The sequence below is a fragment of the Notolepis coatsorum genome, assembly GCF_963971535.1.
Source record: "Notolepis coatsorum genome assembly, chromosome: 20".
Taxonomy (NCBI): Eukaryota; Metazoa; Chordata; class Actinopteri; order Aulopiformes; family Paralepididae; genus Notolepis; species Notolepis coatsorum.
In genome coordinates this window covers 66,528,681-66,543,391 of record NC_140184.1, presented here as the reverse complement: position 1 = coordinate 66,543,391, position 14,711 = coordinate 66,528,681, and the positions used below count along the sequence as shown (strand labels likewise).

Here is a 14,711-nt window from a genome sequence, read left to right as displayed (position 1 = left end):
CAGATAGGGGACACGTAGAGATAAAAAAAACTCTGATTACCCCAAGACTGGTAAAATAGATTCCTTACCTCACATCAGATGTTCTGCAAAAAGATTATTCCAATTCCTGATCGCCATTCCAAATATCGATCGCGTTTATTGATCCAACGTTAGGTACTCGAAACACATATTCCACACTGTTCTGAGTGTCTACAATGAATGGGATCAGCTCGGGTTACATGCCTGAGAAGTAAAATGTGGATTCCGGAGTTTTTTCTCATCCATTTTCATTGAGTCCAATCCAATGGATGCATTACCATCCGGGAGACGTAGGGGGCGGTATTTTCCCTGTTCAAGCTCATAGACAGTCCCAATGGTAACGTGAGGCTAGATTGATGAAACATTTATGGATATCGCTAATAAAAGCAATACGGATTAAAAAAACGAGACTTCTCGTCATTGGCACTCAACGCATGGCATGAAATAACGAGTTTCTCGTGGCTGGTACTCAAAGTGTTAAGAAAACATTTTCTTAAAAACATTTTCTAACTTTAAATAAGCTAAATTATCTGCCAGTGGAATAAGATAATTCAAGATAATTCTACTCAATATTGGACTTATTGTACCAAATACAAGATATTTTCACTTGATAAGATTAAATTTTTTGCAGTGTACAAATAAGCAGCTACAGTACCTGGGCCTCCAGAGCACTTCTAGTGTCAGCGGACACACCAAAAACATCCTAGCAAATTCACAATAACCTATCTCGAACCATTCTAAGGTAGTTTTAAGGTATTTCTCCTGCAGCGTGCACTAATATGGATTCCGGCGGCACGTGTGCTTTGCGCACGCACAAATATGGATTCCGGCAGCGCACGCACAGCGCACGCACAGCGCACGCACAGCGCACACGCAGCACCGCTGACATTTATTTCAGGGGAAACACTGGATTGTGTATATAGATCCTACATCCTACTGTAATGTAATGTACTGTAATGTTGTATGTTAGGACCCCAGGAAGAATAGTCTTTCACCCATGGGTGTAGACTAATGGGGATCCATAAATAAACAAACAAACATAGTGTAAACATGTTGTGTATATAGATCCTACATACTGTAAACATCTTGTGTATATAGATCCTACTGTAAACATGTGTATATAGATATTACATACTGTAAACTAGGGGTGGACGGTATAAACGGTATGAATTTGCGCTACGGTATGGATTTTGACCAGTAGCGGCCGCTGACGCTGGTGCCTTGTAGGTCGCAGTTCTCGTTAATAGGTCGAGTTGAAAATGTAATGCTCTGAGATGCTCTGGAGCAATCTCTCTCTGTCTCTCGGATCAATCAAATCAAATAATTAACACATGTATGTTGTCATTTTAAACAACTCACCATTCATTCATTATGCATCAGCAGCAACACAAACACGCACAGCTCTCTCTCTCTCTCTCTCGCTCTCTCTCTCTCGCTCTCTCACTCTCTCTCAGATGATGTCAGATCCATTCAATAATAAACACATTTGTAAAGCTCGTTATTTTAAACAAGTTACCATTCATTGTCTGAGTGTCCCACATGCAGCGAAATTAGAGAGAGAGAGAGAGAGCGAGAGAGAGAGAGAGAGAGAGAGAGCGAGAGAGAGAGAGCATTTTACTAGTAAAGTTACATTTTCAACAAGATTGCTGCTATTTAAACACTTCATGGAAACGGGGTAACGTTAACCTTATGTCGACTGTAGTATTGTATGACCTCGACATAACGTTTAAACGTTAACGTTACTCCGTTTCCATGCAGTAATTATAAAAGTGGCCGGCTAACGGAGCTAACAGCTAGCAGTAGCTGTAACGTTACGTTATGCGGCATCAGTAGACAACGTATCATGTATTAAACTAGAGTTAAGATCGCTAATCTACCTTGTTGTTGGCTTGTTGTTGTTGATAAAGTATATCCACTCCATGGCATTGTCCATCCAGCCTGTGTTGATGTCCATCCATTGTCCATACATGTCCCTCCACACTGCATCCATATTATAGCTTGCAAGCTGTGTGAGTGAAGAGCTGTGTCTTTGTCCATTTCCGCCTCGAACAGCCTGCAAACTACCTGGCGTTCTATCGCCATGCTCTAAGACAAACTCTAACCTTAACCAACTTTGAAAGAGTGCCTAAGCTCAGTGTAGTTTCTGTTGTTGTTGACGAGTCGACTGAACTGCTCTCTGTAAGCCAACCCGAGAAATGCGGCTATGGAAAAAAACTGGCATCGCGTCGGCCAATCAGAGAGCGTCTCCACGAAATGCGGCTATGGAAAATTCTTCACGGAAGTTCACGCGGCTGGGCTAGACCGCTTCAAATCGCGCTCGGATTCCAACATAATAGTCATATTTCAACGCACAACGCCGTATGCACTGATTGGCTGTGACGGAGACAGCGATCAAACTGTGACGCGCACGCAGAGCGCTATCGCTTCTTGCCCGGGCGAGAAATACGAAAAAATAAAAAAAAACGTCACTTCCTGCCCATGAAAACGATGTTTTTTTTATTTAGATAATAACGTTATATTGTGCATTGGAAATACAAACATACTTAAAATGAGTAAATATTATTAATTTTAAACATGTTTATATTATTTATAGGGCTATAAAACAAAAAAACTAAAAACGTATTTGTCTTGTTCTCTCATATAACCAGGGTAGGAGCTGAGGGGGGGCGGCGCCCGAGCGCCCCTAGTGGTAGAGCCGCCACTGATTTTGACTATACCTTGTAACCGGTAGAGCAGCTCTAAAATAGCAATGACGTCACGTAACCACAGCCAGGGCTCTTATGTCATTTCATAATAGACACACGGAACAGAGCAGACCTTCAATTCTAGAAGCAAACTAGCTCTTCCGCCCTGCGTTTGAAGGCCGTGTGACAACTTCTCTCGCGAGTAGCGCAGTTTCTATGTGTAATGTAAACTCTGTGAGGGCTTTGGCTTGAATGCCCACGTCGCGCTAAAACCTTATGTAATGTTAAATGTTGATGTAGCCTCAGCAAGTTAACGTTAGCTCCACTCTAGCAGCCCCCTCCCTCCCTCTCTCTCTCTAGATAAAACATGATATATAACGAACAACGTAAAAGATAATATGCATACTTGATCGCTATAGTCCCGCTGAACACAACTAGTCACAACGTCGGGCGCTTTGGATGGGCTAACCGGCCACATTACAGTGGACAACGGATGGATCACTGGTTGGTTTTGGCTGATTATGCTGTCCACTGACTGCATCAAACCACGGAAAAGATATTGAAGCCTCATCTTCTTCACTTTTTAGCTCGACATTGTTGACTGATCTGTTGTACCCGTGCACGCACATTTTCTAATAACAGCATTATTAGACATGCCAATAACGAAAGACGTGCTGGTCGCGCTGAAAAAACAAATTGGATGTTGCGTATGTCTTTTATGCGTTATTTGTTATTCTAATATGCTAATTCATCTGTATCTGGATAACCAATGAACTGATTTTGTCAAGGCCGGTAGCGTTATTTCGGGGAAATTGGTATCTATAGTCTGGTGTAGTTTTCATCCACGAAAAATGAAGGCTCTAATTATTATTATTCATAGAGACTCTCGAGCAATAATAATTATTACAGCCTACATTTTTCGTGGATGAAAAACTACACACTAGATATCAATTTCCCCGAAATAAAATCTGTGCATTGGTTATCCAGATACATGAATTATCATCTCAGAATAAGTGGCTTTGTATGCGTTTTAGCTTATCTTTTACAGCTTACGTTTTGGGCAATTATTAGAGGCTCCATTTTTCGTGGCAGAAAAATACATCAGTCTATATAAATAAATGCATTAGAACAAGAAACCAATGTATATAGCAATGGCAAAAAATGGCCAGGCCTAATGCGAGCCAGGGGCTTGTAACAAGGCTTCATCTCGAAGTTTTCATCATCCACTGAGCCGTGAGGCTCAACATGCTTGTTTGATTGAGGTCTGAACTCGCCAAATTGCCCATAAATATCGTTTTTGTGGGTATTGTCCAGTTCTTGCTGTATGTTTTTATCTGCCCAAAATTCAAGCAAGCATGAAAGCATTACAGTAACACTGTAAATACTGTTTACTTGTGTAAGGACATGGTTCCTTTTCAAACTGTCAATCGAAAGGGCTTTAAAGACAGTTTTGTATTTTTTTTTTTTTAAATTAAGATTAATTTTTTAGCGTTTATCGCTTTTCCTGGTCAGACATGACCGACAGATACAGTGAGGGTGAAACGGGAGAGAGAGCAGGGGAAGACATTCGGCAAATAACGGCGGGTCCGGGAATCAAACTCGGGTCGGCCGATCGGCGACGCAGCGCGGTACATGGTGTGCTACTGGAGCGCCCCAGGCTTTGTATTTTTCTATTGCAGTTTTGCACAATAAATGTTCTTAAAATACCTCTGTACTATGTGAAATATGTCCCAGTAATACAAGAGTACAGTAATAGCTGCCATACCAGTGTTTTACCCCTTCAGAAGCATTTATATAGACATTTAAAGATAAGTTAATATACCGTGATATATACCGTTACCGTTTATGCTTCAAATTATACCGTGATATACATTTTAGACTATACCGTCCAGCCCTACTGTAAACATGTGTATATAGATATTACATACTGTAAACATGTTGTGTATATAGATCCTACATACTGTATATACATATTGTACATATAGATCCTACATAGTGTAGTATACATGTTGTGTATATAGATCCTACATACTGTATATACATGTTGTGTATATAGATCATACATACTGTATATACATGTTGTGCATATAGATCCTACATAGTGTAAACATGTTGTGTATATAGATCCTACATAGTGTAAACATGTTGTGTATATAGATCCTACTGTAGTATACATGTTGTGTATATAGATCCTACATACTGTATATACATGTTGTGTATATAGATCCTACATACTGTATATACATGTTGTGTATATAGATCCTACATACTGTATATACATGTTGTGTATATAGATCCTACATACTGTAAACATGTTGTGTATATAGATCCTACATACTGTAAACATGTTGTGTATATAGATCCTACATACTGTATATACAGGTTGTGTATATAGATCCTACATAATATACAGGTTGTGTATATAGATCCTACATAGTGTCTTACCTGTCTGCTCTTGCCTGCGTGTTTGATACTATAGAACATGGGGCCCAGCTCTGCGAGCCACTCTCCCTCCACTGCAGTCACACACTGCATGTACTCCTGCAAGACAGAGAACAGCAGTTAAACAGCAACGCCATAGACATCACTCACTACACACTACATACTTTCCTAAAGGATTTGCACTCTCTCATTTTTGCATTTTAGTTTTGGATATTGCATAGTTGTATAGTGTTTGGTCTTTATTATTTAACTTTTTGCAGTATGAAGCACAATTTCAGGAGGCTCATACAGAACCAAGCATGTCACTATAATGTACATGTACCTTATATGTGACAAATAAAACAAAACTTGAACTTGAAGCAGGGGGGGGGGGGGTTGCTTCTCCAAGTGCTGGTGTTAGCTATGTCTTTACCTTGGTGGTCAAGATCAGCTCATGGTAGGTGATGTAATCAGGGGTGTAGCCCATCCCAAACAGGGAGCTGGTAGGGTGGAGGTGGCAGGGCATGCCCGTCCTCACGTTCACATACTCACCGATACCCTGGGAACAACGTAAACAAAGTAATGAGATCAACGTCACAGAACCTGGGTCTGCTGGACCAACATGGTGAATGTGTACAGTACCAGCTTTGCTGTGTGTGTTTGTATCAATACCTTGAGCTTGGCAGCCTGGTGGAAATAAGCAGCGCAGATACATTTCCTGATAATGTCCGAGTCAGAGCCGCAGGAGATCAGGTTCATCCTCTGCTGAACCATGATGTCCTTCAGCTGGGAGCGGACCTCACGCACCTGCACGGAAAACACACGGTACAAATACGCCTTCAGCGTCACTCATGCTGGCATTCGTGGTCTTAACAGGAAGCACAGATGGCTTGACAGGAAGGGAAGCCAGTCGTGGTATCAGGTGGTGTGATGAGTGTAGGAGGTTACATCACTTAACAAGATCACAGCCAAGTAACTTATGTGTTCTTTATCATCTTCTTTATATCAGGGTTCTCACCCGCACCAAACCCTGGCAGCACATCACCCCCACCCTCATCCACCTCCACTGGCTCCCCATCAAATCCTGCATCACCTACAAAACCATCCTGCTCACTTACAAATCCCTCCATGCTCTGGCACCTCAGTACCTCACTGACCTCCTCCACCCCCTCACTCAGTCACGGTCCCTGCGATCCTCAGATACTGGTCAGCTCTCCATTCCCCGAACCAGACTGCGGACCTTTGGGGACAGAGCTTTCAGCGTGGCAGCTCCCACCCTCTGGAACTCCCTCCCTGCAGAACTCCGCAACACCCGAACTCTGGACTCATTCAAAAAACTCCTCAAAACCCACCTCTTCAACTTGGCCTTTAACCCATAATTTCCCACTTTGAATGATGTGTCTGTCCAGCATGTTTGTTATTTTTATTCATTTTTTCCCCCTATGTAAAGCGACCTTGGGTCTTATGAAAGACGCTATATAAAACGAAGTTATTATTATTATTATCATCTTCTCCAGAGTCAAGCAAGAAGATAAGACACCAAATTCCTCTCTGTGTGTTCAGTAGAAAGCTATCCGGCTGCAAGATAGCCTAGCTTAGCACAAATTAATGGAAGAGGAAACACCACAAGGTGTTTTTGGCCAACAGCTACTGTAGGCCAGCTGGTCCGTATCCGCTTCCATTAATTTGTGCTAAGTTAGGCTAGCTTGCAGCCGGATAGCTTTCTAAATGGAAAATGGTGCATTTATATTTATATTTAATCCAAAGCGCTTTACATTCCTCACATTCACCCATTCACTCAACCCAACTTAAAGTTGTGCATGACTGGGTAGTATGTAGACTTGTCCTTAATATCTCTAAGACTAAATGTATTGTGCTGGGAACAAGGCACAGGTTATCTACAAATACTGTAATTTGGCAGTTCAACAAGTTGAAAGTACTAAACTCCTTGGAGTGATGCTGGATTGCACTCACTCTGTCTTGGTCTCAGCATATTAATTATATTGTTTTAAAAATGGGAAGAGCAATTGGTATTTCCAGGAAATGTGCTTCTTTTGTTGCCCGTCCCCTTTTATGTCAGATAATAGATTGTCTTTTAATATACTTGTGCTGTTCAAGTTGGTCATGAGCAGTAAAACTCCTGTTTTTATACATAATCAGATTGTAATTGCACAAGCATTACACTAGAGCAGGGGTAGGCAAGCCTAGGCACGCGTGCCTGCATAGGCACGCAGGGGCATTTGCATAGGCACAGAGGGCAGCATTAAAAAAAATATATATATATATATATTATAATTTTTTTATTTATTTTTTAATATTATAGTGAAATATTTTGCACTGTTGTCACATTTATCTTGTTGAAATCATCCTACAGGTTCTTTTTACTACCACATATTTAATTGAGACCCTTTATTTGTTTATTATTTCAATTTAGCTGGAAATACATTGCTACATCATTCAGTAACATTTGCAGAGCCTTATAACAAAAACATTATTACGGTCACCATTGTGACCACTGGGATTAATCAACAAATTTTATTATTTATTTTTCTATTTCATTGAACATTGCGCATGTTAAAAGCTAATTTTTTTACTCAAAATGTGAGTATTACCAAGTCAACTTGTGTTCTTAAAACAATGACAATAAACATAGTTTTATTAAGTTGAAATAATGTGGTTGTGTACTTATTTTTCTGTTAACTTATTATGGATTGAAAACTGAAAACCTTAATGCACAGTAACTGAACTCAATATTTTTAAGTTCTGGTAACTTATTATTATAATTTTTTTTACAGTGTAGTCTTGCAATCAATCAAAACTTATTTACACGATATACCTCACATTCACCCTCCATTCACATCCTGGTGTTCTCCATTAGGCCTGTAGGTGGAGCTATGACAGCACACGTACAGTACACACACCGATGGTGTGTGATATGTCCAAAACTGAATGGGCAAATGTGAGTGAAATGTTCGCACTGTATGCAGCTGTTTGTCTGCATTGCATCCCCCCCCCCCAACTCAGATTTAGGGTTGATACAACCATCATAATAATATTGTTAATAATAACAATAACAATAATGATGTAATAATGTAAAAATTATCATTAAAAATACCTGATTATGAGAAAAAAAGATTACGTTGCATGGAATATTGTTGAGGCACACTAGTTACAAGTTAAACTATATTTCAAACAGGCACTCCATGTCAAAAAGGTTGCTGACCCCTGCACTAGAGGTTCCAGTAGTGGGAAGCTTGAATTGCCAGGTCCTAGAACCAGCGCTTTGGGGAGATCTTTTATTTTTAGAGCATTAACGCTTTGGAATGGCCTGCCTCGGAACCTCTGCTGCATTTACAGTAGATTCACTTTTTAAAATAATCTTAAATTGTTTTTAAATTGTTTTTAACACTGTAAAGTAATTTTTTGTTTTTGTTTTACACTAATGTAATGTTAGCTATCTTTTTTGTGTGTGGACCCAGTGGTGCAGTCGTAATATGAGAACTAGTTACACGCCACGTGCACGCGCATACATGTTCCCTCAGTTGCGCACAGAACAGATGATTATTATGCATAACAATGGAGATCAAGCAACCCCCCACCTTCTCGTAGGTTCCTATTCTTATGCAAAGTCTAGGTGACAAGTGCCGGCCGCCGGCCGGGTAGCTTTCTACAACGGCCGGGTACTTATCATTGCGCGCACTTCTGCCCTGAGTGACTACTAATAACACGCCGTGTAACCGCGTGTGTGCACGACTGCACCCCTGTGTGGACCCCAGGGAGACAAGCTGGTTGCTATCGCACCAGCTAATGGGGATCCCTAATAAAATCAAATCAAATCAAATCACTCACACCGACAGCGGAGGCAACTATGCAAGGTGCCAACCTGCTCATCATTCTACTGAACGCACAGAGAGGAAATTGGTATCCATCTTCTTGTCTGACTCGGGAGAAGACAAGTAAATGTAAGACTGTAAGTGAATTTCCAATAATGTTGACGTGTTCCTTTAACTAAAAGTTCTTGATGATGTTATTCTATTGTTCATGCACTTCTTTAGTACACAATGCCCTCCCTGTAAACATGCTTCAATGAGAGAACAGTGTTGGACAAAGGGGGAGTGGGGGGTGAGGGGGAGTGATGGGGGGTGTAGACGGACCTTGCGCATGGCCTTGGTGTGGATGAAGTGCTCGTTGCACCAGATGCTGGAGTAGTTGTTGTTCTTCCACTGCATGTAGACGTGGTGGTAGGTGAGGTGGTCGCTCTCTGGTACAGCAAACTTCTCCCTCACCTGGTCACTCTCCTCCTCGCGACCCTGAGCACACACACACACACACACACACGCTTTAATAACGCACATTTCCCCTGGCAAACACCTTATGTGAATGAGTTAATTTACTGCACATTAAGCTCCTGAAAGCTGAAACTGCACGTGTGTCTGCGAGACGCACCTTGGGTCTGTAGAAGATGGCGGGAACGGACAGCATGGAGATGATGATGAGGATGTCGGCGCTGCAGCCCATATCACATGACACAATGAGCATCTTGGAGAGAGCCGGGTCCAGAGGGAACTTCGCCATCAAGCGACCCGTCGGTGTCAGAGCACCTGGAAACCCAGCGGGTACAGCATTACATGTTGCACACTTCCTGTCTGCGGATGAGCCTGTCACGTCTTGAGAGAGCGGGAGGATTGACCTTATTCACATGGCCACCATACTGGCTGATGGGGTGGGAAGATGCAGGAGTGTCTGTTCACTTCACTATGAAAACACCACTTCAAGAAGCGAAACGGTCAAAACAACGGGCTGAAGACACTAATGTAATTACAGAGTCATGATCACTGGACTCAGACTCCCTTCAACTGCTGTTGTTTTCCTGTTTTCAAACGTATGGGAGTGGATGAGTCATCTGCTCATTGAAGTGTGTTCATAACAATCTAAGTAAAAGATGCTGCCTATAAGAAATGCAGCTGCATGAGTAACGTAGGAACAGCTATGAAAAGATTTTCCACTTAACATTTTGATGCTAGAATTGCTATTTTCTTTTTGAATGCATTCATAGCAGTTATATAACATTATGATTGGAGTGATGTGATTCTCCTGGTTTTCCTCTCAGCCATGTCTCCATTAAAGATGGCAGCAACGTAAATAAAGTCAATAATAATAATAATAATGTGAAAATACAATGTGAATATTCTGATTGGATGGAGGTGTGTTGATTATTTTTCAATAAACTGCACAGCTAAAGCCTCATCATCACAGCTCAAAATGGATGTGTGTGTTTGTCTCCCTGGCAGAAAGCCCTGAAGGTAGACTTCTCCTGTGCGTCATCGACAATGTCCAGGAAGCTTAAGAAACAATGAATATGATATGACTGGCTTGGCTTGCTAGCCAGACATCTCATTGTCCCCATGTCAATAACTTTTTTCACTTCAAAATATACAAGTTTGTTGTATCACCGTCAGTCTAGAGACCTCAAAACCTACTCTAGCGAGGCCTTCAACCTTGAACTGGAGAGTCTGGACTGGTCAGATGAACTCAATGGTACACTGGTTGAAGAAACATGGCTTGGTTTCAAAACCAAATTCTCAACAATACTAAACGACATGGCCCCCCTAAGAACCACCAGGGTAAAAAATCGCGCTGAGCCGTGGATGCACTCCGAAATACTGGCCGCTATGAAAACCAGAGACAAAAAATGCTCTGAGTTTCGTAAAAGTCAGTCAAAGCTTACTAAAAGCACGAGCAGTGAACTCCAAGCCCACGTGACTGAACTCAAACTAGAAAGAAACAGACTAAGAAACGACGTAAACTCCATGATCAAAACTGCAAAAAAGAATTTCATCAATGACAAAACTGAGGAAAACAAAAACAAACCACGTGAACTTTGGAAATTACTCAATAATCAACTAGGATGCAGTAAAAAACTTAAAACCAGATTCTCAAACATAAACATAAAAACGGACAACACGCTCATCACAGACAAGCTGGATGTAGCCAATTACTTAAACATTTTCTTCACAAACATAGCCACAACACTGGTAAACAAACTACCCTCCCACTCAGGGCTTTATGGGGTAGAACACATAGTAGCTTACTACAAAAACCTAGGGGTCCGCAAGGACGACTTCAAGCTGGAAATGGTAACAACAGATGAGGTACTCAATAAACTGAGCGCCCTCCAACCTAACAAGGCCACTGGCCATGACAACATCCCCTCCAAATTCCTCAGAGACTCAGCAGCCGCCATCACCCCAATCATCACACACATAATAAACCTCTCCATAAAACAGGGACACGTCCCCAAGGACTTCAAAATTGCGAGGGTGACCCCTCTGCACAAAAAGGGCAGCAAATTAGACCCAGGCAACTACCGCCCTGTTTCTATTCTCACCTCCATCTCGAAAGTCATGGAAAAAATAGTCTACGAACAGGTCGAAAAGTACCTAGCGGAAAAAAATCTAATCTACGAATTCCAATCTGGCTTCAGAACATCCCACTCCACTGACACATGCCTTCTCTATTTGAATGACCACATCAAACAAGAGGTGGACGCAGGCAAATACTGCGGCATGGTCATGCTGGACCTACAAAAGGCCTTTGACACGGTCAATCATTCCATTCTGATTGACAAGCTAAAAGCAATTGGTTTTGATAGTCTATCAGTGAGCTGGATGCAATCCTACCTTGAGGGGAGGGAACAGATGGTGGAGGTAAACGGTACCCTATCCCCCCCCTCACAGTGAGCTGTGGTGTTCCACAAGGAAGCATACTAGGACCGCTACTGTTCCTAATTTATGCAAATGACATGTCGTCAGCTTGTGACTGCAACTTGTTCCTGTTTGCGGACGACTCAGCCCTGCTGGTCTCTGACAAGAACAAGTTACAGGTTGAAAAAACCCTCAGCTCGGAACTAGGCAGAATCTGCATATGGCTCGCTGATAACAAACTATCATTACACCTGGGCAAAACAGAGTCCATTCTCTTCGGTTCAAATAACAAACTCAGCAAGACCGACGGCTTCTCAGTTACAGTGGGTGACAATATTGTCACAAGGAAAGATGAAATTACCTACCTGGGTTCCTTCCTAGAGGCTAATCTCTCCTGTGACAAAATGGCATCCAATGTAATAAAAAAAGTCAACCAACGAACTCGATTCTTGTACCGGATCTCCTCTCTGGTAAACAAGAATACCCTGAAGACTCTGGCAGGAGCACTCATTCAGGGGTACTACGACTATGCTTGCACCTCATGGTACCAAAGCACCTCAAAGGCGCTAAAAACAAAATTACAAACATCTCAAAACAAACTGGTCAGACTACTGCTTGACCTTACTCCTAGAACCCACCTCACCCCTGCCCACTTTGACAACCTAGGATGGCTTAGAGTAGACGACAGAGTACAGCAACTTGCAATGGGCCTGGTCTACAAGATACACTACACGACCAAGGTACCCATGTACATGGCAAAATACTTCCCAAAGGTCAGTGAATACCACGATCACAACACCAGAGGGAGCTCCACAAATCATGTTAAACCCAGATTCGGCTCAAATAAGGGACTAAACACGTTTCGCAATTATGCCACATCAATGTGGAACGCCCTACCCAAAGCTGTAAAGGAATGTGGATCACTACCCACTTTCAAAACCTCTCTCAAGGGACACCTACGGGAGACTGCAATTCAAAACTGGCCCCTGTAAATATCCTAACCCAACCCCCTCCAATGTACAGTCATTTACCTAGTATGGTTTTGTCAATAGTCCAATGTACAATTTTGTTTGTTTGTACAGTGTCTCCCCCCCCCCCCCCCTCAATGTACAGTTTTGCTTGTTTATACAGTGTGTCTCCCCCCCCCCCCCCCCCCAACCACCTCCAATGTAAATTACCCAGTATGGTTGTCAATATCCCAATATACCCAACCCCCCCCACCCAACCTCCTCCAATGTACAGTTTCTACGTCAAATGTATATACTCCCTTTTCTTGACTCCTTCTGTATCACAAACAGTACTGTAGTTGCAAATCTGGTATGTCATAAATGTATAGATGTAGCAGTACTGACTATCTGTATGTCATGTATGTCATATATGTCCTGATGAATTGAAAATGGGGGACCCTGATGTAAACAAGACGAAAGTCTTTCTCTGGTCTGCATCCCCTTAACAATTGTGTGTATTGAGCTGTACTGTATTGTACCCATTCTGCAATCTGTTAATAAAGTTTTCAATCAATCAATCAATCAAAGTCGTAGCCTCAAGTACATGAATTGTTGTGAGTTGAATTGCAAGGACAGGATGTACATGGAGAGAAAAATCCTTCCACAAAAATATGTAGTAGTCTAGTCTACGGGGCAAGGGTTGCAAACACTGCTGCTGACAAGGAAGGACGTTCTGCCTCTCGCTGAGTGCACTCTGGCATATTGTTGGGCATCAGTGAGCTCGCAACAAACACCATCAATTGTTTTGCACTGCTGTGTTACACATATAGCTATTCTGCGATTACATGCAAGGTTGTTCTTTTGGAGCGATTTTTTTCAAGATAGAGCTAGCAAAGCAGATTGGTATGTGGAGAGGCCATTTATTCCTGGATGTGTATAATCCCTTCACTTATCATTGGCAGATCATATGCACCGTATGTCACCGTATGTCAACCATGGAGCGGAGGGCACAAGACCGAAGAGGATGGAGGAGCTTCGTCGATGGCCTGTTCCTTTGGGAATTTAAAGGCCTAAGTAAGTAAGTCAACCATAGGCACAGCTATTGACAGAAAGCATACCGTTAGCTTTCTGGGTCATTGTCACTGGTGACAGGTGGTTGTCAAGCAGTTAGGGTAGCATAAACATGAGACATGGGTGGAGGAGGAGTCTATATGAAACATGGGTGGAGGAGGAGTCTATATGAGACATGGGTGGAGGAGGAGTCTATATGAAACATGGGTGGAGGAGGGGTCTATATGAAACATGGGTGGAGGAGGGGTCTATATGAGACATGGGTGGAGGAGGAGTCTATATGAAACATGGGTGGAGGAGGGGTCTATATGAGACATGGGTGGAGGAGGAGTCTATATGAAACATGGGTGGAGGAGGAGTCTATATGAGACATGGGTGGAGGAGGAGTCTATATGAAACATGGGTGGAGGAGGGGTCTATATGAAACATGGGTGGAGGAGGAGGGGTCTATATGAGACATGGGTGGAGGAGGAGTCTATATGAAACATGGGTGGAGGAGGGGTCTATATGAGACATGGGTGGAGGAGGAGTCTATATGAAACATGGGTGGAGGAGGGGTCTATATGAGACATGGGTGGAGGAGGAGTCTATATGAAACATGGGTGGAGGAGGAGTCTATATGAGACATGGGTGGAGGAGGAGTCTATATGAAACATGGGTGGAGGAGGGGTCTATATGAGACATGGGTGGAGGAGGAGTCTATATGAAACATGGGTGGAGGAGGAGTCTATATGAGACATGGGTGGAGGAGGAGTCTATATGAGACATGGGTGGAGGAGGAGTCTATATGAGACATGGGTGGAGGAGGGGTCTATATGAGACATGGGTGGAGGAGGGGTCTATATGAGACATGGGTGGAGGAGGGG

General features: G+C 42.5%; 1 protein-coding gene across 1 annotated transcript in view; it reads right to left on the bottom strand.

Moving 5' to 3' along the window:
• Positions 1-14,711, bottom strand: part of LOC311246897 (pre-mRNA-splicing factor ATP-dependent RNA helicase PRP16-like) — a gene marked incomplete at its 5' end in the record, with an annotated part of 131,674 nt that overhangs the window by 41,821 nt on the left and 75,142 nt on the right. Inside the window, 5 exons of the mRNA XM_084337138.1 lie at positions 5,148-5,243; positions 5,557-5,682; positions 5,796-5,930; positions 9,278-9,433; positions 9,570-9,724. Coding sequence (XP_084193264.1) covers positions 5,148-5,243; positions 5,557-5,682; positions 5,796-5,930; positions 9,278-9,433; positions 9,570-9,724 — 668 coding nt within the window. The remainder of the gene's footprint in view (positions 1-5,147; positions 5,244-5,556; positions 5,683-5,795; positions 5,931-9,277; positions 9,434-9,569; positions 9,725-14,711) is intronic.